The sequence below is a fragment of the Schistocerca serialis genome, chromosome 8 (assembly GCF_023864345.2).
Source record: "Schistocerca serialis cubense isolate TAMUIC-IGC-003099 chromosome 8, iqSchSeri2.2, whole genome shotgun sequence".
Taxonomy (NCBI): Eukaryota; Metazoa; Arthropoda; class Insecta; order Orthoptera; family Acrididae; genus Schistocerca; species Schistocerca serialis.
The window spans coordinates 471,848,990-471,876,901 of record NC_064645.1 but is presented as its reverse complement, the minus strand read 5'-3'; the positions used below and the strand labels follow the sequence as shown (position 1 = coordinate 471,876,901).

General features: G+C 45.4%; 1 protein-coding gene across 2 annotated transcripts in view; it reads right to left on the bottom strand.

The window, feature by feature from the left end:
- LOC126416066 (glutamate--cysteine ligase regulatory subunit) overlaps positions 1 to 27,912 on the bottom strand; it is a 57,800-nt gene that overhangs the window by 14,536 nt on the left and 15,352 nt on the right. For both annotated transcript variants that reach the window (XM_050083542.1, XM_050083543.1), the window contains exons 3-5: positions 18,818 to 18,944; positions 18,457 to 18,656; positions 12,515 to 12,629 (exon numbers count right to left, since the gene is read on the bottom strand). In XM_050083542.1, coding sequence (XP_049939499.1) covers positions 12,515 to 12,629; positions 18,457 to 18,656; positions 18,818 to 18,944 — 442 coding nt within the window. The remainder of the gene's footprint in view (positions 1 to 12,514; positions 12,630 to 18,456; positions 18,657 to 18,817; positions 18,945 to 27,912) is intronic.

Genomic DNA, 27,912 nt, shown 5'->3' with positions numbered 1-27,912 from the left:
CCCATCCTTAGCTGGTAAACAACCAATAAAACAAAACTAAATCTGCTGTTGAGGCATTGTCACCCAACACCAAAGGTAGGTGCTGGGAAGGTTAAAAGTCTGCCATAGAGCGGCGGAAAATGGGCAGACCAGCAAGATGTGGACGACAGTCATGTGTGAGCCACAGCGACACTGAGATGGGTCCTCGTGATGGAGGAGGTAGCCATGTGTTAGCCAAGTATGGCCAACGCAGAGCTGACAGAGAACCACAGAGTCCCTGCAAGAGGCCCACATGGAGGCCTTCCACACATTTGTAGTCTCCTTAAGGGCATGCAGTTTGTTGTGCATACTGGTATTATGCCATTCCGCCTCCCAAAGGTGGAAAACCTTGCGGCGTAATAATGATCGCAGGTCAGTTACAGGGATGCCGCCCTCCAGAAGCGGTTTCCGTGTAGCCTGTCTGAAAGTTCAGTTCCTGGGATTCCAACTTGGCCTCGCGTCCACACGAACACCACAGAATGATTGGACCTTTCTAGGGCATAGATGGACTCCTGAATGGTTGCTACCATATGGTGGTGGGGGTAGCACTGATCGATAGCTCGTAGGCTGTTCAAGGAGTCGGTACACAGGAGAAATGACTCTCCAGGGCATGAGTGGATGTGCTCAAGAGCACGAAAAATGGCCACCTGCTCTGCAGTGGAAACACTGCAGCCATCTGTCAAGGACTGCTGTTCAATATGTCCATGAACATACGTGAAGCCAACGTGACCATCAGCCATTGAGCCGCCAGTGAAACCCCTTCATGGTCCCAGTGCATGTCAAGGATCAAGATGAAGTGACAGCAGAGAGCTGTGGGTTTAACTGAGTCCTTAGGACCATGTGAAAGGTCCAGGTAAAGCTTTGGGCTGCGTGTAACCATTAAAAAAAAAAAAAACCACACAAACAAACATGGGACCATGTTTTCCGCTGCAGAAACGATCGTTCTAGTGACCTGCTCAGCTGCCACATCAATGGTACCATGTGGGAGAGATTCAACAGTGGCAGCAGAGGTGAAAACTTCCCAGTCAGGGGAATGGTGCTAGTGGAGTGACAGTAAGATGGGAAAGTGGTCACTACCACACAAGTCATCGTGAGCTTGCCAGTGGACAGATGGGAAAGTCCTGGGCTGCAGAGGGATAAATTAATGACCAAGTAAGTGCCATGAGCCACACTGAACTGTGTGTGGGCCCCAGTATTTAAGAGGCAGAGGTCAAGTTGAGACAGGAAAATTTCGACATCTCTACCTTGGCCAGTAAGCACAGTGCCACCCCACAATAGGTTATGGGTGTTAAAATCTCCCGAAAGTAGGAAAGGTTTAGGGAGTTGATGAATCAGTGCAGCCACTACGTTCAGGGGTACTGCACCACCTGGAGGAAGATAAACGTTGCAGACAGTTATTTCCTGCGTCGTCCTTATCCTGACAGCCACAGCTTCAAGAGGGATTTGAAGGGGCACAAGTTCACTGCATAGTGTGTTCAGGACAGAGGCAAACTCCATCTGACACTATTATAATCACTACAGTTCTTGTAATATCCCCTATAGCCGCAAAGGGCAGGGGCCCACATTGCCGGGATCCAGATTTCCTGGTGGGCATTGCAAGAAGCAGGTGTAAAGCTTGGCAGTTGCTGTAGCTCAGCCAGGTGGTGGAAAAAACTGCAGCAATTGCACTGGAGGATGATGATATCATGAGGCAGGTTACACTTCAGGTTCACCTGCTGCCACCAATTGAGTATTTGTATCCATTCCTATTGTGGATGAGGCATCAGTGAGATCCAGGTCCTCAGGGGATGTTGAGATCTCCAACTCATCCGCAGGTGCAGAATTGGCAGGGAGTGGTGGTGTTGGGGCCACTGGAGGGTCCTTTCTCTTAGCGAACTTCTTTGTTTGCTTGCCCTCTCACTTCTCTTTAGGGGCTTGATGGGAGGACTTCTCTGAAGTAGCTTCAGGCAGAGAGGAAGACCGTGAAGCTTTGTGTCCAGCAGCTTTTGGCTCCTTTAGCCACTGGTGAGTGTCTGCTGTGGCATTAGTGGAGACCGTGGGAGAGAGGGTCTGAAGGGACCCCTTCCACACCAGAGGAGCTGGAGGAGGCTGTTGCTTCTCCAGCTGGGCGGAGGGGACCGATGTCCCGTGTGTTTGGGATAGGACCTTGCTCCTGACATAGGTACTTTGGTAGCAACAGAATGAGATTTTTTCCCCTACCACCAATGGGGCAGATGTATTCTGGAGGCTCGGAGGGCCCACTCTTCATGGCACTGAGTGGGGTACGACTGGTACTTGTTATGGCGATCATAATGTAGCTGCAGCATATGTGGACATCAACCAAATGGGGTGTAATCGCGCTCCTTTTGGAGTACTGTGCAGTCTTGCAAGCAGGGGGAGTGCTGCTCTCCGCAGTGTACACAAGTGGGAGGAGGTGCACAGGGAGTATCTGGATGCAGTGGACATCTACAGTCTCAACATGTGGCGTTGGAAGTGCAGTGAGAAGACATGTGCCTGAATCTTCAGCACTTAAAGCAACACATAAGAGGGGGGACATATGGCTTAACGTCACAGCGGTAAACCATCACCTTGACCTTCTCAGGCAATGAATCACCCTCACAGGCCAAGATGAAGACACTGGTAGCAACTCGTCTTTGCGTCCCCTGTAAACGCACCAGATGAAATGAATACCCCACTGTCCTTGTCAGACTGCAAGAGAAGGTTGCAGATGGAAAATAATCCCTGGGACTATGTTGAGGCTTTTATGGGGAGTGATGGAAACAGGAATATCACCGAGCCGATCACAAGCGAGTAACCCCCGGGATTGGGCTGGCGATGCTGTCTGAATCAACACTGCACCGCTTCTCATCTTGGACAGCACTCTCACTTCCCCAAACTTATCCTCAAGATGTTCAACAAAAAATTGTGGCTTTATAGGTAGCAAGGAGTCCCCGTCCCTTCTGCTAAAAGACTAAATACTGAGGTGAATATGGCTGTTCATTCTGTAGCCGTATGTTCCTCCCATGGTGTAGCGAGGGAGGGAAACAATTTAGGGTTATATCTGTCAGCGTTGTTTTCTATCTTGCCCTTCTTAGAGACTGCTGGTGCCGTATGGTCAACAGCAAGAGAAGACAGTCCGCTTCAATGCGGGTCATCCGCCCTGATGCCACCCACTCTGACCAGGGATTGGTTTGTTGGTTGGTTGAGGTTTAAGGGACCAAACAGCAAGGTCATCAGTCCCCTGTTTCAAATATGCGCCATTCCGCTAATGGGACAACTCAGTAAAGTCCGAACAATAAAACGGAAAAAAACGTAAAAAGGCAGTCATGTTGTCATTGGTAAAAAACAAAATGAGGGAAGTCGGCAAGAGAACGAACCCAACACTATGCTGAAGCAGCATAGGCAAGACCACCTGTGACTTAAAAGGTACAACTGCTATAATGTAGAAAGTACGTATGGGAATAGAAAGACTAACCAAGCCTTTTTTTTTAAAAAAAAAAAAAAAAAAAAAAAAAAAAAAAAAAAAAAAAAAAAAAAAAAAAAAAAAAAAAGGGTAAAAACAGAGTAAAAGGGGAAGAAAAGAGGAATTCGGTGTCAGGGAGGTGAATCAGGAATCTCCGAACACTGCTTACAGTGGGAGACACCCGAACACTCACCGCCCCGCCCTAACACCAGAGAGAGATTAAAAACCTTGAAACTGAGAATAAAAACCACTTTCCCGGAGGAAACCGAGAACCAGAGAGACCATCTGGGAATTGTCAGCCAACATCAAAGGTAAAGTGTGGGGGAGCCTGTACTTAGCACGCAGAGCCAAAAGAAGGGGGCATTCAACCAAAATGTGGGCTACTGACTGGAAGGCTCCACAACCACATAGTGGGGGTGGCTCATCACGCAAAAGAAAACCATGGGTCAACCGAGTATGGCCAATGCGGAGACGACACAGTGTGGTCGAGTCCTTTCGGGAGAAGCGAAAGGAAGAACGCCACGGGCCTGGTGTCACCTTAATTGCGTTTATTAGACAGGGGAGTAGCCTCCCAAGAATTGGCCCATGACTGTGCAAAGTGGGATTTGATGTGAAGCCATAAATCCGCTGCAGGAGGGGCTACAGAAAACGGGGGGTAAGTAACTGCTCCCCCAGCCAAACGATCAGCGAGCTCATTACCCGGGATACCCACATGGCCAGGGACCCAAAGGAAGTCAATAGAACAAGCAGCACGGTGAATATCAGCGAGATGGTCATGGATGGCAGAGACCACGGGATGGCGCGAAAAAACACCGGTCAATAGCAAGAAGGCCACTCATCGAGTCCGTGCATAACAAAACGCGGTTGTGTTGGGACTGTTTAATAAAGGTAAGGGCCTGGGAAATTGCCATCAATTCCGCAGTAAACACCCCACATGTAGGTGGCAGCAGATGACTTTCCGTTCCAACAGAGGACGTGAAGGCATACCCAACACGATCAGCAGATTTAGAGCCACCAGTGTAAAAAACAACAGCATCCCGAAACTCCCACAAAATTTGGCGGAAAAAGGAACGGAACACCACCGGGGGGATGGAATCTTTCTGACTGCGGCGGAGATCCATCCGAATGCGAGGCCGAGGAACTAACCAAGGAGGGGTGGAGGGAAGGGAGCGAGGAAAACAGGACAAAGAAGGAAGCTGAAAATCACGGCAAAGAGACGCAAGGCGCAGCCCAACCGGTAAACCGGCCCGAGGGCGGGAGTCGGGTGGGCGACGTCCATGGTCTGGGAACAGGATAGAATAGGAAGGATGAGTGGGAGAGGAACGGATAATGAGTGCATAAGACACCAGAAGCTGGGACCGCCGAACAGAAAAGGGGGGGGGATCCCAGCTTCAACCAGGAGACTATCAACAGGGCTAGTAGGGGAGGCACCGGTGGCCAAACGGATACCATGATGGTGGACTGGATCCAGCATGTGCAGTGTGGAAGGAGCAGCTGAACCATAAACTTGACAACCATAGTCCAAGCGAGACAGAACTAGAGCACGATAAAGACGGAGGAGGAGGGAATGGTCCGCACCTCAAGAGGAGTGGGCAAGGAAGCGAAGGACATTGAGTTTACGGAAACATCCTACCTTCAGGAGTCTGATATGGGGCAGCCAAGTGAGCTGGTTGTCAAAAAGAAGACCCAGGAAACGAAACTGTGGGACCACAGGCAATCGTTGTGCAGCGAGATAGAGCTCTGGATCAGGGTGGATCGCAGTACGGCGACAGAAGTGGACCACTCGCGATTTTAAAGGAGAGAATTGAAACCCGTGTGAGAGGGTCCATGCAGAGGCATGCCGTATAGCTACCTGGAGCTGCCGCTCTGCAGATGCCATCGAGGAGGAACTAACCCAAATGCAGAAATCATCCACATACAGGGCAGGGGCGACCAAGGGACCGACAGAGGCCACAAGTCCATCGATAGCAATGAGGAAAAGGACACTCAAGACAGAACCCTGTGGGATGCCCGTCTCCTGGGTCTGTGGAGAACTAAAAGCAGTACCAACTCGAACTCTGAATGACCGATGGATCAGAAACTGGCGGATAAAAATCGGGAGTGGGTCCCGAAGATCCCACTGATGAAGGGTAAGTAAGATGTGATGGTGCCAGGCCATGTCATAGGCCTTGTGAAGGTCAAAAAACACTGCAACCAAATGGCGGCGCTGGGAAAAAGCCTGCCGAACTGCGGATTCCAAGCGAAGTAAATGATCGATGGAAGACCGTCCCTCTCGAAAGCCACACTGGTAAGGCGACAATAGATCCCGAGATTCGAGGACCCAATTGAGCCGACGGGCTACCATCCGTTCAAGTAACTTACAAACAACATTGGTCAAACTAATTGGCCGATAGCTGTCAACAGATAGGGGGTTCTTACCAGGCTTAAGGACAGGAACCACAATGCTATCCCTCCACTGAGAAGGGAAGTCACCCTGGAGCCAGATACGGTTAAACACCCGAAGAAGATGTTGCCGTTGTGGAGCACTGAGATGTTGAAGCAGTTGGTTATGAATGGAATCTGGGCCAGGGGCCGTATCATGAGAAGAAGATAGAGAAGAAAGAAAGTCCCATTCAGTAAAAGGTTCGTTGTAAGATTCTGACTCACAATGTGTGAAACATAAGGTGGAAACTTCAGCCAGCTGTTTTTGATGAAGGAAAGCAGCTGGATAGGAGGCTGACGCTGACGCCACTGCAAAATGGGTCGCAAGATGTTCTGCAAGAACTAATGGGTCCGTACAAATGCCATCTGGGAGGTGAAGGCCTGGGAGGGTGGACTGCCGATGGCAACCTTGGAGAGAACGAAGTGTAGCCCATACCCGTGACAGAGGGACAGTAGAACCAAGGGAAGAAACGAATCGTTCCCAACATATCCGCTTACCCTGTTTGATTAAATAACGGGCTTTAGCATGGAGGCGTTTAAAGGTAGTAAGGCTGGCTACGGATGGGTGCCTCTTAAAGTGTTGCAAAGCTCGACGGCGATCACGGATGGCAATGGCAATGGCCGTACTCCACCACGGGACTTGCCGGTGACGAAATGGTCCAGATGAGTGCGGGACAGCAAGGCTAGCAGCGCGAACAATCGCGTCAGACAAGTCACGTAGAAAGTCATCAATACAACCCGACAAAGAGGGAGAAAACTCGAACTGTGCAGTGTATAGAGGCCAATCAGCGCGGTGGAAAGACCAACGAGGTAACCTGTCCATCGGGGAGCGGGAAGGGAGCGTGATAATCAATGGGAAATGGTCACTATCACAAAGGTCGTCGTGTGGCGACCAGTGTAATGAAGGGAGGAGAGAGGGAGAAGAAAGAGAAAGATCAATGGTAGAAAAGGTACCATGACCGGCACTGAAATGAGTAGGGGAGCCATCATTAAGAAGGCACAGGTCGTGGTCTGCAATAAATTGGTCTATAAGAAGACCTCGTCTAGATGGAAAGGCACTGCCCCACAAAGGATGATGAGCATTAAAATCCCCAAGGAGGAGGAAGGGAGGAGGAAGTTGCTGAAGAAGGGTGGTTAAGGCAGCAGGTGTAAGAGTCCTGTCAGGAGGGAGATAAAGATTGCAAACTGTGACTGCAGAGTCTAAGTGGACCCTAACAGCAACCGCTTCCAATGTAGTTTGGAGAGGAATCCACGTGCTAGCAATGTCTGTACGGACCAACGTACAAACGCCACCAGAAGCCCGCAAGGGTCCGACCCGATTTCGACAGAAAACACGGAACCCACTGAGGGTCGGTGAGTGAGCATCAGTAAAATGAGATTCCTGGAGAACCACACAAGCTGCAGAGTAGGTCGAAAGAAGGGATTTCAATTCCGGAAGGTGACTATAGTATCCATTACAATTCCATTGGAGAACCACAGACCGATGGTTTAAATGAGAGCTAAACACGCTAAATCCAGTCATACCACCGGGTCCCCACCCGTCACCGACAAGGAGGGGGCGACATCCATGAACGACAGGTCAGAATCCGATTGCGAAGTCAGGGAAGGGACCTCCGGTGACACCAGAGGCTCTTTGTCCCGGGACTTATGTTTCTTCTTCTTTTCAGGCCGAGATCGAGGAGGGCTGTGTGGCATAAAGGAGCCAGCTGCAGCAAGATCAGGAACAGAAAGAGACCGGGCGACCTGGGGGCCGACAGACCACGGCTCTCGCAGTCGCCGCGCGGCAGCAGACCTTTGACCTGGAAGGTGCCGGGAAGGGGCATCCCGGGAGAGGCACCCGTGACCGGCAGACGCCGAAGGAGTGGGACACTTCTCCAGCTGGGGAGGGGGAGCAGTGCCCATAGGAGAAGGTGTGGGAGCCGCAGGGGAGGGGGGGGAGGACAGGGGTCCGGGACGGGGGTAAGGAAGGGGGAGGAAGGGGTGAAAATGTAACCAAGGCGTAACTAGATGTCATGGACACAGGGTGGAGTCGTGCATATTTCTTACGGGCCTCTGTGTAGGTTAAACGATCGACGGACTTATACTCCTGTATCTTTTTTTCTTTCTTATATACTGGGCAATCTGGTGAATGTGGAGAATGACTACCATGACAATTTACACATACAGGAGGGAGAACACAGGGACTCCCCTCATGGAGTGGACGTCCACAGTCACCACAGAGAGGGGCCTGGGAACAGCGAGAAGACATGTGGCCAAAATGCAAGCACTTAAAGCACCTCATAGGAGGTGGGATGTACGGCTTCACATCACAGCAATAGACCATAATCTTAACTTTCTCAGGGAGGGTATCCCCTTCAAACGCCAGGATAAAGGCACCAGTATCAATACGATTATCTTTAGGACCCTTCTGAACACGCCGAACAAAGTGAACACCCCACCGTCCGAGATTGTCCCGAAGTTCCTCATCAGTTTGAAGGATGAGGTCCCTGTGAAAAATCACACCTTGTACCATATTTAGAGACTGGTGAGGGGTAATGGACACAGGAATTGTGCCAAGATGTGTACATGCACGAAGGGCCGCAGATTGGGCAGCTGAAGTAGTTTTTATCAGCAACGAACCCGACCGCATCTTGCTCAGGGAGTCCACTTCGCCGAACTTGTCTTCAATGTGTTCCACAAAGAATAAAGGTTTGACACTGGTTAAAGTATCTCCATCAGTCCTGGTGCAAACTAGATAACGGGGGAAAGGTTTTGCCCCTAAACGACGGGCCTGACCCTCTTCCTAGGGGGTAGCCATGGAAGGGAAGGCCGAAGGGGCAAGAGAAGCAGCACTTGAGGAATCAGTTCCACGCAGAGAGATGGCCGCAGAAGAACGGCCAGAGTTTTGGACCCGTATGCGTTTCATATGCATAGCGTCCGCCCTGATACCACCCACTCCGATCAGGGGCTCTCCTCACGGGCGCCACCCAGCCACAGCAAGGGCCGTCTGGCACGGCGGCCATTGCCGGGAGTTCCGATGCTCCAGGATGACGAGCAACCACTCCAAGGCATGCATGAGGAGGTCACAGCTCAGGTATCAGAAGTGTGATCCCTGTGTGTTCAGGGGGCTCAACCAAAAGGGTACATAGCGACCCCACCACACGGGCTGGCTACCGTGCTGGCTATGCACCCTAGCATCAGACAACGACGTGAAAGAAAAGGTGCAATGTACTAGGAGGGCGCACGTCGGAGACACTAGGTAAGGTGCTCTTCCCCAAATGGCTCACACTACGGAGGAGAAATTTTGTAATGGAGGTCAAACCCCAGAGGGGGACCAAGGAATGCCAAAAGGAGGAGATGACTACGCAACAAAGCCGGAGTGTAAAACCAGGAGGATAGCGGGGGCCAACATAAGCAAGGACACCAATAGAGGGAGAGGAGAGGGCGAGGGGAAAGGAGCATGGAGGGGAAAGGAGGGGAAGGGAAAGGAAATGCAGCCCGGGAGAGAAAGAAGGCTGCAATGGCTCGGGGCCCCGTGCTCGCCACGCACGTATCCACGAAAGAGTTGTGGACCCCCTGGGGGGGGGGGGGGGGGGGGGGGGGGGGGGGGTCTGACCAGGGAAATTGTAAATTTGTGGTAAGGTCTTATGGGACCAAAGTGCTGAGGTCATCACTCCATAAGCTTACACACTCCTTAATCTAACTTTAACTTACACTTAGGACAACACACACACACACACACACACACACACACACACACACACACACACACACACACCACTCGGCTACCCCGCACAGCTCCTATCAGGGGCTCTCCCCATGGGTGCCACCCAGCCACAGCGAATGCTACCTGGCATGATGGCCGTTGCCTGGAGTCCTGATGCCCCAGGAAGACAGGCATCTACTCCTTGGCATATGTGGGTAGTTCACAGCTCAGGCATCAGCAGTGATCCCTGTGTTGTCAGAGGGCTACCACCAAATGGGTAAATGACGGCCCCACCACAACAGACTGGCTACCGTGCTAGATATTTGGTGCACAGAAATCCAGTACTGTCATGAGGGCAAAAGACAGGAGACAACAGAAGAAGAAGATGACATACTCCAGAAAGTGTTCTCGCCCAAATAGTTTAATTGCAGGTGGAGATGCAAAGCCACAACAAGAGGTTCTGGAGATAGACTCTAAGGGCACTATGGATAACTTATGCACCACATAAGGTGTCCTTCCCCATATGGCCCGCAATTCTGTAGAATTTGGAAAGTGGCAGGTCAAACCATAAAATGGGACCTGAACTTATACGGCCGAAAATTGTAGAGCTCCTTTTAGTCACCTCTTACGACAGGCAGGGATATCTTGGGCCTATTCTAACCCCTGGACCAGCAGGGTAGTCAGCCACTGAAACAGACGCGAAATGATCATTGTTTTAGTAATTCTACCAACATGGAGTTCTTATATTTCAACTGTTTCTACATGCTTCAATAATGATTTTCAAAAGAAATGATAAAATACGTTAAATTGCAAAAAATCTCAACATTCACTGTACGCTAACCATTGTGTTGCTTCTATTTGACGTTGTGAACACTGGCACTTCTGAACTTGGGCATGCACAATGATCTGTTCTTGGACCCTGAATTATTCAGGCTGGGCAATCTTTTTTGCCTTTCATTGTACACTCCCATATAATGAACAATACTTTCTTGTTCAGTCAACACATTTCATAAGCAGTCATCTAAAACCATATTATATGCATTTACTTTTGTGATTGCTCACTATAAAATGCATTAATTGAAAATTCCCTTGTACAGAGTCACCTGCTGTTAGCTAATTAATAGGCCACCTTGTACAATCTAATCTACAGTTTCGGCAGCTTAAGGTGAGCAATCTAAGAAAAACAACCACTACCCATGTATTTAGCAGAAATGCGAAATTTTAGAAAAAACAAAGTGAGTTCATGTCAATATTCCTGCAGCACAGCCTGTCCGGGAGAAGTTAACAATTTGCACAGTGGCTATCGGAAACGGCAGGAGGCGTGCCTTGCTCCCACCATTAGGTTTGTCGAGGGGAGAGGAGAGGAGCGGTGAGGGAAAGGCAGCATTTTTACTTCGCATAATGCTGGCACTATTATACTCAACAACGTTTACAGTAATACTTCGCATCTAGTAGCAGCCTAACACTGTCAGCACTTTGAGGCAACTATTTTACAACTAGTGTTAATTTCTTCTGCTTCTGGGAGCTCCAGTAAAATTGTCAGCTTATTGTGGACAAGCTATACAGCAGCATCCCTAAAACTAAATCTGTCTGTTAAGAGTTAATTAAAGTTGAGGGGACAGAGTAGCACTAGCTAAAGGGAACAGGAAACAGCCAGTTACGATTTTGTGTGCAACATATCAACAACCTTTAAATTGCAACACTAACCTAAAGGTGCGCAGGTGCAAGCCACACTAACTACTATCTCTGTTATAGGATGTAATGTCAACCATCAAATGACAGGGGGTTGGAGGGCAGGCGGGGGGGGGGGGGGGGGGGGGGGGGGGGGGGGGGGGGGGGGGGGGGGGAGACAGAAATCAAGTATTGTTGCCCAATGAAACAATATTTTATGGAGCAAAATAATTTATTGTAAACTGAAGTAAAGACCTTGTACTGAAACTTTATCTCCAATTAGTATTGACATACTTGTCATACGACATCTATTATCTCCATATTAAGTGTGGTAATGGCTACAATAACGACAAGAAATTCATTCTTGTTTGTATGACAGCATCAACAAAATATGTCAACATACCATGGAGCTTATTCCTTCTGGTCAACTGTGCTTAGTGTAGGGGTAACAATTGTGTTGACATTAATGACTGCTCCACATTCTTAAAGTCAAGTCACAACACACACTGTCTATGACAGATCACCAACCTTTGGAGTTCACAATTCTTATGGCTTTGGTCTTTAGTGGCAGTATCATTTCCTTTCAGTGTCGGAAGTTACCCTTATGCCTCATCCACAATCACACTGAGATGCAGAAATCAAATGTGCTATTCCCAGTAGAGTTAAAAAATAGGAAGGCACACTCAGCTCACTATTTATGCGCTCTTTTGTTAGCAAACATGAGACCTCATGTGTGCACAATTTTTTCTGTGCTACTAATATCATTTACTGTCATTCATTTACTAGAATCAAAGGTAATGCATGAACAACTATTGCCAATCTTCAGTTATAGTTCACTTCTTCCAGAGCGTGGCCCCAATTTGCCTGTTGCTACACACAGTCACAAAAATTATTCATTTTTGTTTATTTATTTAATTTCCTGTACATATTTTTCTGCTCTTCACTGAATCTGGATGCACCTTTGTGCCATTGAAGTAGTCTTCGAAGTCACCAAAAATTCAGTTAATTTCATGGCGAATAACAGTGGTTGACCTAAACCATTGAACTCTATACACTTAAAGAAAACATATGCTTGTCAATTATCAAGCATATTTGTTGCCGTCATGCAACAAACATTTCTTTTTCCAGTTGGTGGGTCCTAAAAGTCAGTTTAGACATGTACTAGTGTAATTTCAAGCAAACTTCGGCACACTCTACAAATGAAACTTCCTTTCTCGGCACTTCTTGCATGTGTCAGTTACTGTGAAGTATAGAAATTATAGGTATTCTACACTTACCAAATGGATCACTGTGTGTCAGCAACTGAATGTCATTTTGTTTTGTGAATTCTTGCAATGCAGGTGGCACCACACAACAACTGGCCAGGTTAATCTGTATTATGCTAGGCTTAATCTGCAAAATAAAGAGGGATGATGTAATATCAATCTTATACAAGAAAAAACATAACAGACAAAAAGACATCCTAAAACTCAAGATGTGTAACTGAGTGATAGCTAAAAAAACTTACTCTTTCCTATCTGTTCAGATGCTACAGGTAACAGGTAACTTTATTCCAGAGAGAGAGAGAGAGAGAGAGAATGAATTTTGATATAGCACAGTGACTTATGCCTCTGACCATCATGTCTCTCCTTCATTCCCCTCAACTTGAACATACTCTAAGAAAAGAAAAACGAGACTTCTTTACATAGTCCCCTTAAATATAGACAATTATTCTGAGTATCCTGAAACTAATATTTCTGAACCAACCAACAGCTTATGAGTTAGTCTCCCCACAACAGTGTAAAGTGGGTTGTCAGAAATATTCACAATTCATCCTTAGGTCAGATCAGGTCAGGTCACAGTGTATTAAGGTTGTCCGACAGACTTTGCAATACAATTAGGTATTTCTCCAGCAATGTTAGGCAGAAAATAAGATAATGCTTGCCACAAAGCTGCACTTTCCATGAAAGTACTACAGGCAGGATATAGGAGAGTACTTTATGAGAGTGATTGCCACATTGGATTTAAAAGCTAAACTTTCCCTTCGAAGTAAGTGGATGGGTCGGAGGTCTCAATGTTTACGAAGTTTTTAGAGTAGCTTCAAACTTTATAGACAACATTTTTAATCAGTAATCCTCTTTGGGGTAGCAAGAAGTTTCCAAGAATTTGTAAGTATGTTATCTTGAGCAGCCATGGAGTTCTGGTGACTTTTCAGATTTTTGCTTTAGGCAAGTATTTCAATAGTGTTTACACACTTAATTGGTAAGCAGAGGCTCTGTATTCGATCCTGGAGCTATTAGCTACCTGAGGTGATAATAGAGTAATGAAATTTCAAGAATACATTTGTCTAGGTAACATATTTAAGTGATTAACGTGGCAAGATCACAGGCTAATATAAGCCCGAGATAAGCCACTACAAATGTCAAATGCTGGTACATTAACAACCAGTGTAATTGCAAGAATGTTAGATGCATGCATGCAAATGTGCATGTATTGCATCGTACAGGTGTCATATGTCGGTTTGTGGGATGGAGTTTCATGCTTGTTGCACTTTATCTGTCAATACAGCAACGGCTATGTTGTTGTAGATCACTCTGGAGTTGTTGTCTGATTATGTCCCATAAGTGCTCAATTGGAGACAGATCTGGTGATCGAGCATGCCAAGGCAACACGTCGACACACTGCAAAGCACATTGGGTTACAACAGCAGCATGTGGAGGAGTATTATCCCATTGGAAAACACAACCTGAAATCCTGTTCACTAATGGCAGCACAACAGATCGATCACCAGACTGATGTACAGATTTGCAGTTAGCGCACATGGAATAACCACGAGAGTATTCCTGTTGTCATATGACACTGCATCCGGCTGATGTAGATATTTTATTTTCCGCTACAATTTCGCAGTGTGTAGGTCCAGTGTGTCCTGCATGCAGCAAGGTTGGTTGCAGGCACTCATCTGGCATCCTTTTAACCAACACTCAACCATCACTGGCAGAATAAGCTTTCATCAGAAAGCACAACAGACCTCCACCTTGCCTACCAATGAGCTCTTGCTTGACACCACTGAAGTCACAAATGCCAGCAATTTGGGGGCAGTTGAATGCACCCTAGAGGCCGTCTGGCTCTGAGCTGTTCTTGAAGTAACAGATCTGTAACAGTTCACTGTGTCACTGTTATGCCCACTGATGGCCAAATTACTGCTGCAGATGCAGTACGATGTGCCAGAGCCGTACACCGTACACAATGGTCTTCCCTCTCGGTAATGCTAACTGGCCATCTGGAGCCCAGTTACTTTGTGACCATACTTCCTCTTTACTACTACTACTACTACTACTGCTGCTGCTGCTGCTGCCAGCAGTCTCAGACTGGCTACATTCCTGCCAGATCTTTCTGCAACATCGCAGATGGGATGTCCATGTTCTCCTAGCCCTACTACACAGCGTCGTACAACCTCTGAGGTGTGGATACTGGCTTCTGTCGCCTTAAAGGCATTCTTGATTGATGTCAACTCACCACGTCCAACATCTAAAAGGTAACTAATGCTCACAACCATTACAGCATGTATTTAAAGCAAACCCAATTTGCATCCTCATATTGGCACTACTAGCACCACTCTTATACGACTGGTATGACATTTGGATAAATACTATTTTTAAGATGTAGAAACACGCCTACAAACTTTCATTTATGTCACACAACTCCTTGGTTTAGCAATTTTTTTTTCCTTGTCCGTGTATGTGGTTAGATCTTTGAATCACTCCAAGTAATTTGATCGCTATAAAGCTGCTATTGTTGCTGTAGAACTAGTGAACATTTCAGCCGTGTACTACGGATTAATATGAGGCTGAAAACTTTTCTGAAGAGTTATGAAACAGCAGAATGCCAAAAACTGATTTGGGCCTGCTTATGATAGTTCCCTTACTAATTACTGTAGTTACGGAATAATATTGCACAATTTGGCTTTCATAACATACATCACTACGACCATACGGATATAGTCACATGTGTTTGTGCTATCATGCAATACCACATCGTCATGAAGGATGGCGAAAGAAACATTTCAAATTATGACTACTAAGATAGTATGTGGAGCAGAGTAATACAAACATGATGAGATACTTTTGGCAACGATCAGTCTTATCTACTCTAGTGAGCTCTGAACTGCATTCATCTCTGCAGCAAATGTAATAATCTTGATTAGCTTTCATGTCCCACAGTCACAATCATCACAAACAAATTAACACATTGCAGGATCCTTTTCTTAAAACTGTGTGTGTAAAACACAGTGACGTTATGGTTTGCATCTAATTCACGACTGGTAGATGTTTCTACTGAGATGCGACATAATTATTATTGTAAAATTTGTCAGTCAAAACGATGGTAACCTGGAAGTTGACCGAGCAGTCTGTCTACAGGAAGCATTTAAAGAAGTAACACTGAGGGGGTATGGGTGGGGTGGGGGAGGGGGGATTACAGTTTCACGTGAAGTTTTCTTTTGATGATTAGCATTTCTGTAAATGCTTAACTCAACAATAATGCCTCAAATCCCTTTGTTCACGTTTTGTTAATTAAAAAAAAAAGTCACGTTCTGAAAAGCCTTCACAATGTCTGCAGAATTTTGTCAAGGTCATGTAACTAGTAAGTTTTTTTGAGTACTTGATTTAAGCAAATGTGGTTTAGTTAGTAGATTAATTACAATGCAACAGTATTCAGGGCACAGTAGATGACATTATCAGTGACCAATTTCTTTCAGGCACTGATCTTTCATGTAGGAGAATTCACATTCCCAAGTGGACAATACAAATGCATATGTTTTGTAACTTTCCGATTAATGATGTTGACATGAGCAGGTAGTTAGAATAATAGAGAAATAGCTGACAACAAAACTGTTTCGTTGCTGAGGTGAATTAATGTCTACATCAATATTTTGGAAGTCACTATAGGCATGTGTTACAATATACCAACAATTTAAAGATTTAAAAATTGATTCATTGCGAACTGGAAGTATGGGACCTTTGAAACATCTGTATAAAACTTTGTGTTAACACAATCACATAGACGTTATTTAAAAAACATTCACATTCCCAGTTTCACCAAGTGATTGCCATCTTCAGATGTGCTTAATCCACTAAAATGCTTCGTACAGATAAACAAATATAGTTACACATTTTATGACGATCAAAGTTATTTAACATTTAAATGAATATATCGTAGTGTGACACAGTAAAAGTCTAACTTTTATCATGTGATGACATGATGCACACTCACTGAAATGTTAAAAAAAACATCATGACATTCAAAGTGCCGAAGGATTTTGTTTGCCAGTACAAAGCTTTTTAGTGGCTCAAGACACCTGAAGGCAGTAACTCAGTAACTATTTGCTGAAACTGGTAATGTGAATATTTTTTAAATAACAGTTAAGCGATCACTGATTTAATAAATTTTTATATACAAGTCTTTTAGACTTTTCAGCAGGAGTTATTGCTGGTTGTAACAGGGCAAGCCAGTTGTCTCAGAATGCAAATCTGTGTATGTATGTAGACAAAAGGTTTCACTGTGTTACATCCAGGAAGTTAGAGTGGCTTATGGAGTTCAGGAATTGGTGAAAAGGCTCCAAAATGGAACGTCTTTAGTTGTTGCAATTATCATCAACTGCCTGAAACCGTTATTAAGTACACTGGTGTGTAAAACTTCAGGAGAAAAGTAACTTTCTCATGATCTGTCACTGATAAGCAACACAGCTTGATGAAATGTTGACCATACATAGAAGGAACAGCTACAGCATGAAACAGAAGGTAACTGAAAGAAACATACATACCAACAGGAATGACACTTTATTAAAACAGCTACCTTGAAGTCACTACGATTAATGACATTACAAAAGGCACCAAAATGGTTCTTAATAGAGTGCGCGATTACCATGAGCCGCAATGTGTATTCTGCAATATGCTCCAATGTTGGCGACAAGGCTGGTAAGAAGTTTTTGTGGTAGGGCAATGTAAAGAAGTTTCACAAGTATTTGCAAGGCTGTTACAACCATGAACCTTTAAGACTGATTTTTGGGTGGAGGTCAAAGCTCCTGGAAAAAACTATATTTGCCTCACTGCCCAACATGCTAAATGTTGGCCACAGACTACTCTTCATCCCAGGTCATCAGCCCATATCTGCTCCAATCACACAACCTCCAGCTATTTCATGCCTTGTATTGGGAGATGACGCCCATGAAAGCATTAGCCTGATGACACATATAATGGCCCTTTATTTATGCTGAAATTTAATGTGTGTGTGCCACTCCTGTCATGCCTGCTCCCTCAACCAGGCAGTCCCGGCACAAACGTTTCTTCCCATGGCCATGCCCAGGCCACTCCTGGTAGTACCCCGATTTTGCTTGGACTTTTCGACCTCCAACCCAGAGGCTGAGCAGATGGTATAGACATTTAAGGCTCAAATGCATAAGGCCTTGCTGTCAATATCAACTGAAGAACTGCTCCACAATTTCCTTGTCACATACCACTCCACCCCCTCAAAAGGGCCAGTCCAACTGATATTGCAGTGGCACAGGCATCAAACCCCGCTACTTGTGCAATAATGGTCTGATTTAAATAGCTTTAACAAAAGCATCAAACAATAGAAAATCCAGGATGGAACAACGACAATATTGTGAAAAGGATAATTGCTACTCACCACACAGTGGAAGTGTTGAGCCACAGAAGGGCACAACAAAATGACAGCTAACCAAGTCCAGTAAACTTCGGGCAAAAAAGTCTTCGTCTCTGTGTGTGTGTGTGTGTGTGTGTGTGTGTGTGTGTGTGTGTGTGTGTGTGTGTGTGTGTAATTCAGATGAAGGCTTCTTTGACTAGAACCTTATTTGTTTAGTAGTCGTTTTGTTGGGCCTGTCTGTGACTGAGCATTAAACGGAGGTATGTACTTTATTCCAGACGAATAATGTGTGAATTATCTGTATCACTTAGCTTTCAAGTACCTGAAAATGAAGATACAGAACTGTAAAGACCCCATGAATACCATTTTCCAAATTCACAATTCAACTTGGGATCTTGAAACAAACATTGAATGACCTTTTATTAAGAATATCTATGACTGGATGAACATATTTTTAAACCCAATGCTGAAATGATTTTTACTCAAATACAATGAAGTTTTAGCTATAATAGTTAAACTGTGAACCAGAACCAAAGCTACTTCAATGCATCATTTAAAAAGTAAGATACAACAATACCTTTGCCCAGTTGTGCAGTGCCACAAAAATGTCTGTGTCTATATCACTGACTCCTATAGTGTAGAGCTTCTGACGTTCTGTGTAGTCTTCTAATACTGTCCACATCTCTTGAAGCTCTGGAAGGAGAGTTGTACTTTCTGCCTTGCTAGGATATGCCAACACAAGGGAGTCGACAAAATCGACATTGAGTGCGAGAAACACTGAAATGTAAACACTAGTGTAGGACAAGCAATATTAATTACTATGTGAACTGCAAACTAAACCATATTTTGAATACAAATACATTTTCATGGATAATCAAATACAGTACAGGGTCAAAAAATTTATTTATATATTTTACGTTAAATGGAAGAGCACTTACTAGTTTCCAGAGCTTCACATAAGGTTTCCTTCTTTGGAGATGAAACAAATACTTTAATTCCTATTTTCAAACCTTTTCTATCTTCTGAGGTAATCCCTGTTTGTGTATCATCATCAAGTCGCTGAATCTGTGACAAAGATAAATAATATAAAATACTATGTTCAAGGATTACATTCTTATGGGGAGAGCAGTAAATACTAAGGCAACAAAGCAGGATAAATTCCTAGGTCAAATCCAACTGTTTATACCATGCAGCTGCTATCTTTATGGTAACCATTACAATAGGCACTTAGTGGTGAACAAATTTGAATACAGATCTGCACATCTCAACAAGCCACTGCTAAATCACAATGAAGATTACTAATATCTTTTTTCCCCATTTTCTATTCCATTCATATATAAAGTGAAGCAGAAGCAATTGCCTATAAGGCTCCATATGCCTCATCTCTCTTACCTCATTGTCATAATACTTATGCAATGATATGATGGTGGTAGCATAATGAACACACAATTTTCTTTGAATACAGGTTCTCTAAATTTACTCACAGTGTTTCATGAGAACTATGTTGCATTTATTCCAAGGATTCAGATATAAGTTACCCAAGTAATTCTGTTCTGCTTTCTATATGGGCAATACCGATCTGTTACAGACCAAACAGTGCTTATCTGAACTTGAATGATAGTTGTTGTCATGCCTACTGGAACAACAACTAACTAAACAAAATGAATAATGAGAATGTGACATTTTAGAAGAGTCAGGGAAAGTGGTTCAGCATTGCTAAAACTATTCCCTGCAGCATTGGAGGTGTATAATTACCACTTTTAAAAGGAAATTTTACATGTTAACAATAAAGTCAATGAATAAATTGATAAGTTAAAGTGTTTCTGGCAGTTTAACACAGCTGGATGGACAGCAAAAGGAAAACCAAACAATAAAAATGGTATTGATTGACGATTTCATAGAGTGCTGTGTGCACAACGACTATATAAAAAGAAGGAAGGTCAGCATTGGCCCTAATTTTGACGATTTATTAACAGCAAAATCTATTTTCGCTCGTATAATGATCATCTTTAGTGCTTTAGCATACAAATTAAAGCTCGTAGGCACTGGTGTCTAGTTATTAGCAGTAACAGAAGCTATGAAACAATATTGTGACTTCTGTTGCTGCTAATAACTAGACACCAGTGCCTACGAGCTTCAATTTGTACGCTAAAGCACTGAAGATTATCATTATGCGAGCGAAAATAGATTTTGCTGTTAATAAATCATCAAAATTACGGCCAATGCTGACCTTCCTTCTAATTTTAATAAAAATGGTCTTGCAGAACTTCTGATAAATTGAATAGGAAGTCCATTACTAAGCTTACAGTCTACCTCAAAATAAATGCTTACAATCAATGTGTATTACCAGTTTAAAGTTATGGCAGAGACAGACTTCTTATGGCTGGGGAGGGGGAGCAAGGTGGACAATGCAGGACAGGGTCAGCAGCAAGAGTCTCTTCTTTCTCTCCTCAGCTTATTTGCAACTATTTGTCATACCACAGTATGTGTAAGTAGGTTTACAAACAACATACATTTTTTCTGAGAAAACACAGCTACATACTAGCCATTTACACAATAAGATTTTTACGAAACTTCCTGGCAGATTAAAACCATGTGTAGACCAAAACTCAAACTCAGGATCTTTGCTTTTCTCAGGTAAGTGCTCTATACACTGAGCTACCCCAGCACGACTCATGACCCACACAGTTTTAATCTGCCACAGAGTTTCATATCAACGCACAATCCGCTGCAGAATGAAAATTTAATTCTGGGTGATTTTCTCTATCTTTACGAGCAAAGTACTCGGCATTGTCGAGGTATGTATTTACTTCAATTCTGTTAATCCATCCGTTTCTCCCCCATCCCAATAGCAGGTTGCTGATTCCTACTTTCACAGTATTTCTTTCCAGATAGTAAGTGATGTGTACCAAGTTTGTTTGAAATCAGCCCAGTGGTTTAATACGAGATGTGGAATTTAAAACATACATTTTTATAATATGTATGGATCTACAACAAAATCTGATAAATTAACCCAACTACAACTGTCAACACAGAAATTCATCTGTTGAATAGGTGGAGTTGTCAAGTAGAAATGGTTCCAGTTTGTTTTTGAAACTTTTGATACCTGTCAGTGCCAGTAATTCACATGGGAGGTGGTGAAATATTTTTTAGCTGCACACTTTGCTCCTTTCTGTGCAAGAGTAAGGTCAAGTTGTAGAGTGTGGCAGTTATTTTTGTTCTTAGTGTTACGTTTACGAGTGCTATCCTTTTCAAACTGGGCTTTATCCTTCAACATATTTCACAATAATGAATGTAATGTGAGGCTGTTGCTGGTTTGCCCGATTTTTTGAACAGTTGCTTACATGAAGTTCAAGGGATGGACGTCAGAGATCCTTATAGTGCATTTCTGTACAGTGAATAGAAATCAACTCCCATGAACCACAGACCTTATTGAGGTGGGATGCGTAGCGTGCCTCAACCATACAGACAGCCACAGCCTAGGTGGAACCACAACAGAAGGATGTAGGTTGAGAGCCCAGACAAATAAGTGGATTCTAAAGAGGGACAAGAAGCCTTTCCAGCAGTTGCAGGGGGCAACAGTTTGGATGACTGATCTGTCCTTTGAAAGTTAGACAACATGGCCTTGCTGTGCTGGCACTGCAAAAGGCAGACAGCATCTCTGGATGGATATTACTCAGGAGAATATTGTCATCAGAAAAAAGAAAACTGGCATTCTACAAGTTTGAGTGTGGAATGTTGCCTCTCTTAATCGAGTATGGAGATTAGAGAATTTAGATAGGGAAATTGATAGGTTGAAATTATAGTAGTGTAGTTAGTAAAGTCCAGGGTGCATCAGAAAGAATCATCCGATTTAAAAAAATCTTAACTGTTATGCTATTTGAGATATGTGCATGAACAACATACTATTGGAAAGAGCAAACTCTCGAGCTTTACATGGTTTCTGCTAGTTAGCAACAGTATGCGGCTACTTGAGTTCTAGTAAATATCGTATCAGGACAACAGAAAGAGTTTTGTGTTCTGCATTTTGCGCAGTGCAGATCAGTTTTAACTATTCAATGTGGCTTTTGTACTAGGTATGGTGTGGATCCACCTACAGCACAGAGCATTAGATGTTGGCATTAACAATTTTGAGAAACAGGTTGTTTGTGTAAAGGCAAATCGCCGGGCCGTCCCCAAGTGTCCAACACAGACACTGAACACATCCGCCATAGTTTCATAAGGAGTCCGCAGAAACCCATTCACCGTGCAGCTCAACAGCTCAACAAGCCCCCAATGTCCATGTGCTGTGTTGACATTTACACATGAAACCATACAGAATTCAGCTACTGCGAGCTCTTCATGAAGGTGACAAACAACAATGTGTAGAGTTCTGTAATTTTGTTCTTGGAAAGACAGAGGATGACAGTTTTCTTCCACGCTTAGTGTTTAGTGATGAGGCAACATTCAATTTAAATGGAAAAGTGAACTGTCATAATGTGAGAGTATGGGGTACAGAGCAACCACATGAAGTTATACAACATGAGAGGGACTATCCAAAATTTAATTAAATCTAGGGAGCAGCCAGAAGCCCACAAAGGCAGAGTGAAATAAGTGGACATGCATCCTCCAGTCCCTGCTACTTACCAGAGATACCACACTAAGGAATTGCCGAGGAAAGACTAGCAACACTGACAGGGCAAGCAGAGAGACAAAAGATGAAACTAGTCAACAGTCCATGCGAGAGTGGGGAACAAAAGTAAAAGAGCAGGTAGGGTGAGGACTGGGCTGGACCACCAAGCCCAGACACCAGCAGCCCAGTCTGCGCAGAGAAGGCAACAGTGTTGTGCCAACCCCTTAATGGGCTGATAATGTTAAAAAGCCTTCTCAAAGAGAGTGGTGAAAGATCCATTCATTAATAAAACTTGAAACTAAGTCAGCCGCTGATGCATTGTCTCCTAACAACAGGGGTAGCGAGTCGGGAGATTAAGAGTGGGCCGCAGGGTGGCTAGGTTGGGACAGTCTAACAAAATGTGGATCACCATCAATTGGGAGCCACAATGACAGTGGGGTGGGTCCTTGTAACAGTGGAGATGACCATGAGTCAGCCAAGTATGGCTGATGTGGAGCCTGCAAAGGATGGTAGAGTCCTTGCGAGAGGCCAGCAAGAAGGACCTCCACAGATTCTTAGTCTCTTTTATCACCCATAGTACGTTTGATGAAGTCAGAGTCATTCCATACTCCATATTCCTCAAACTTGATGGCGTAATAACCAGTCTGAAGTCTTTTACCAGAATACTGATCTCAAGAGTCTGATTTACTGGTAGCCAGTTTAGCCAGGCTATCAGCAAGTTCATTCTACGGCATTCTGATGCCATCTGGGGTCCACATCGTTCGAGGGCATACAGGGATTACTGTAAAGCGATGACAAAGGGGTGGAGAGGTTAACACTGATTGAGAGCTTGCAAACGGCTCACTGCAGATGAGAAAGGACTCACTGGTCCAGGAATGGATATGTTCAAGAGCATCAGAGATGACTACAAATTCTGCAGTGAAAATACCACAGCCATCGAGCAAGGAGCACAGTTCAGTATGTCCCACATGAGTATAAGCAAAGCCTCTGTGACAAGCAACCATCAAGCCACCAGTGTAGACTACTTCGGAACCCCTCAATGCACCAAGGATAGGAGGAAAAAACAAAACAAAAAATTGGTGGCACAGGGCCTCGAGATGAGCCAAGTCTCTCGGACCTCGCGATAGGCCAAGATGGAGCTATGAACTAGGGATGCACCGTGGAGATGTGTACGAGCGAGCCATGAGCAGAGTTGGTAGAGGAAACAGTTGGAGTTCAGAGAGGAAGAAAATTATGCGGATCGTGATTTTAACCCCAGATCTGGGTCGCCATTGCGGGAGATGAATTTCTGTTTCCGGAAGGAGGAGACTGTAGTTTGGACACTTAGGGAAGCTGCAAACATGGGTAATTTTAATGACAAGCTGTTGTTGGTGCCTGATCTGCAATGGAGAAACACAGCCTCCACAAGCTAGCTGTTCACAAAGCTAGTTTGAAAGACTCCTGTCGCAAGCTGAACCCTGCAGAGGTGTATCGGATGCAGTATCCGCAATGCTGAGGACAATGCCAAGCCATATGCCAGACTCTCATAATAAATACGGGACTGTATTAGGGCTTTGTAAACCTGCAGAAGGGTAGTGCGATCTGCACCCCAGTGTATTAAAGTGCACCCAGCACTTTCGCTTAAAGGTATGGTGTGACAGGAAGTTCTGGATAAAAATTTGGAGTGGACCCAGGAGACCCCATACACGTAATGTATCAATGGTGGGGTGTCACCACGTAGTGTCTAAGCCTTTTGTGGGTCAGAGAATACGGCCATAATGTGTTAACATTAGGCAAAAGCTGCTCAAATGGAAGACTCCAGGTAAACCACATTATCAGTAGTGCTATGCCCTTGGTTTTTTTTTTTTTTTTTTTTTTGGGGCGCAAAACTTCTATGGTCATTAGCGCCCAGCCCGTGACGTAGGAAACAGGAAAAAAACGAAATTTAAAACCATCAGCAATGGGAACAAAGTCATAAAATTTGAGAAACTAAAGGCAGAAGGAATGCTTAAAAATCCACTATAGAAAAGGGGTTGGTTGTCACCAGAAAAAAAAAAAAAAAAAAAAAAAAAAAAAAAAAAAAAAAAAAAAAAAAAAAAAAAAAACTTCAAATGACTGATGCCATTTCACTGTCACTAATAAACTGGAGAACGCGGTCGGCTGAGCGCGTGTCATCTGCTAAAATCAACGATAGATCAGGCGATAGCTATAGACGGGAGCGTAACGGATTAAAATAGGGGCATTCAATTAAAAGGTGTCCACAGCTGAGAGCAGTGGGGACAGAGTGGGGGAGGATCACCGCTTAAAAGATGTCGATGGCTAAAAAGACAGTGCCCTATCCGGAGTCTAGCTAAAATTACCTCCTCCCGACGACGCGTTCGGGAGGAAGAGGTCCAAGCGCAAGGAAGGGCTTTCACTTCCCGCAATTTATTATGGGGAAGTGTTGACCAATGCGCATGCCATAAATGAGCAACTTGGCGACATAAACCGCTCCGTAGATCGGTAATGGGAAGCGACTGAATAGCTGGCCGAGGAAGAGAGACTGCAGCCTTGGCCGCTATATCGGCCGCCTCATTCCCACAGATACCAGCGTGTCCCGGGAGCCAGAGGAACGCCACCGAGACGCCCCCCAGGTGGAGCAAGCGCAGACAGTCCTGAATCCGGTGGACCAGAGGGTGCACAGGGTAAAGAGCTTGGAGACTTAGGAGAGAGCTGAGAGAATCTGAGCAGATTACGCACTGTATCCGCTGATGGCGGCGGATGTAGTGGACAGCCTGGAGAACAGCGTAAAGCTCCGCAGTATAAACCGAACACTGGTCGGGAAGCCGAAAGTGATTTGGGGTGTCGCCAACAATATAGGCACTCCCTACACCTAACGATGTTTTCGAGCCGTCGGTGTAAATAAATGTGGCGTCCGTCATTTGTGCACATAGAGCAGCAAATGCCCGATGGTAAACAAGTGTAGGGGTACCATCCTTGGGAAATCGACATAGGTCTCGGAGCAAGTCGATCCGGGGACGGAGCCAAGGCGGTGCTGTACCCCAAGTTGTCAAGAAGGTTTTAGGAAAGCGGAAGGAAAGGGAATGGAGCAGTTGACGGAAGCGGACTCCCGGGGGTAGTAGGGAGGAGGAGCGGCCTGCATACGCTACATCAAAGGAGGCGTCGAAAAAAAGGTCATGGGCTGGATTAGCAGGCATGGAAGACAGATGGCTAGCATAACGACTCAGAAGGACTGCCCGCCGATTGGACAGCGGAGGTTCAGCAGTCTCAGCATAAAGGCTTTCCACAGGGCTGGTATAAAAAGCTCCAGACACTAAACGTAATCCACGGTGGCGGATAGAGTCGGGACGCCGAAGAATAGACGGCCAAGCAGAGGAGTAGACTATGCTTCCATAATCCAATTTCGAGCGCACTAAGGCGCGATAGAGGCGGAGAAGGACCACTCGGTCCGCTCCCCAGGAGGTACCATTCAGGACACGGAGGGTGTTAAGGGAACGCAGACAGTGAGCCAAAAGATAGGAAACGTGGGAGGACCAGCACAGTTTTCTGTCAAACATAAGACCCAAGAATTTAGCGACGTCGGAAAACGGAAGGTTGACAGGACCTAGATGTAAGGAGGGCGGAAGAAACTCCTTACGTCGCCAAAAACTAACACAAACGGTCTTACTGGGTGAGAAACGGAAGCCGGTTTCGATGCTCCACGAGTGGAGGCGATCGAGACATCCTTGAAGACGTCTTTCAAGAAGGCTGGTCCGTTGAGAGCTGTAGTAGATCGCAAAATCGTCCACAAAGAGGGAGCCCGAGACATCAGGAAGGAGACAATCCATAATTGGATTAATGGCGATGGCAAACAGTACAACACTCAGCACGGAGCCCTGGGGTACCCCGTTTTCTTGGGAGAAAGTACGGGAGAGAGTAGTGTTCACCCGCACCCTAAATGTGCGCTCTGCCATAAATTCGCGAAGAAAAAGGGGCAGCCGGCCCCGAAAGCCCCAAGAGAACAGTGTGCGGAAGATGCCTGTCCTCCAACAGGTATCGTATGCTCTCTCCAGATCAAAAAATATTGCTACCGTTTGGCGTTTCCGGAGAAAATTGTTCATGATATAAGTGGAGAGAGCAACAAGATGGTCAACTGCAGAACAATGCTTTTGGAATCCGCATTGGGCTGGTGTTAAAAGACTGCGGGATTCCAGCCACCAAGCTAAACGGAAATTCACCATACGCTCCAAAACCTTACAGACACTACTCGTGAGAGAAATGGGGCGATAACTAGAGGGGAGATGTTTGTCCTTTCCAGGTTTCGGAACGGGAACGACAATAGCTTCCCGCCATCGCCTGGGAAAGGTACTGTCGGTCCAAATTCGATTATAAAGGCGAAGGAGGCAACGCAGACTATGGGTTGATAAATGCAGCAACATTTGGACATGGATACCATCTGGTCCTGGGGCGGAGGAGCGAGAAGAAGAGAGGGCATGTTGGAGTTCCCGCATGGAGAAAACAGTATTGTAGCTTTCGTGATTTTGAGAGGTGAAAGAAAGATGTCGCACTTCCGCTGCACATTTCTTCGGGAGAAACGCTGGCGGGTAATTTGACGAACTCGAAATCTCAGCAAAGTGCTGACCCAATGAGTTAGAAATTGTGACGGGGTCCACTAAGGTATCATGCGCGACAGTGAGCCCAGAGACCGGGGAGAAACTAGGCGCGCCTGAGAACCGTCGAAGCCGACTCCAAACTTCCGACGAGGGAGTGAAGGTGTTAAATGAGCTAATAAAGAATTTACAGCTTGCCTTCTTGCTATTGCAGATGACGCGACGGCATCGCGCACGGAGCTGCTTATATCGGATACAGTTGGCCAAAGTTGGATGGTGACGGAAAATGCGAAGAGCACGTCGCTGCTCACGTATTGCGTCACGGCATGCCTCGTTCCACCAAGGAACTGGGGGGCGCCGGGGCAATTCGGAGGTGCGTGGTATTGAACGTTCCGCAGCTGTGAGAATAACGTCGGTAACATGTGTGACCTCATCGTCGACGCTGGGAAAGCGACGGTCATCGAATGTCGCTAGAGACGAAAAAAGTGTCCAATCGGCTTGGGCAAACTTCCAGCGTCGCGAGCGCATATGTGGCAGTTGAGGCTGCAGTCTAAGAACACATGGAAAGTGGTCACTCGAGTGTGTATCATCAAGGGCGAACATTTCGAAGCGCCGAGCTAGCGGAACAGTACCGACCGCAAGGTCCAAATGAGATAAATTTGTCGTGGAGGCAGACAAAAATGTGGGGACCCCAGTGTTGAGGCAGACTAGATCCGCTTGGTGGAAGACATCTAGCAATAGTGAGCCACGTGGACAAGGATGCGGAGATCCCCAAAGCGCGTGGTGGGCATTGAAGTCCCCAACCAGCAAATAGGGGGGTGGAAGCTGATCAAGAAGATGAAGGAGATCAGCT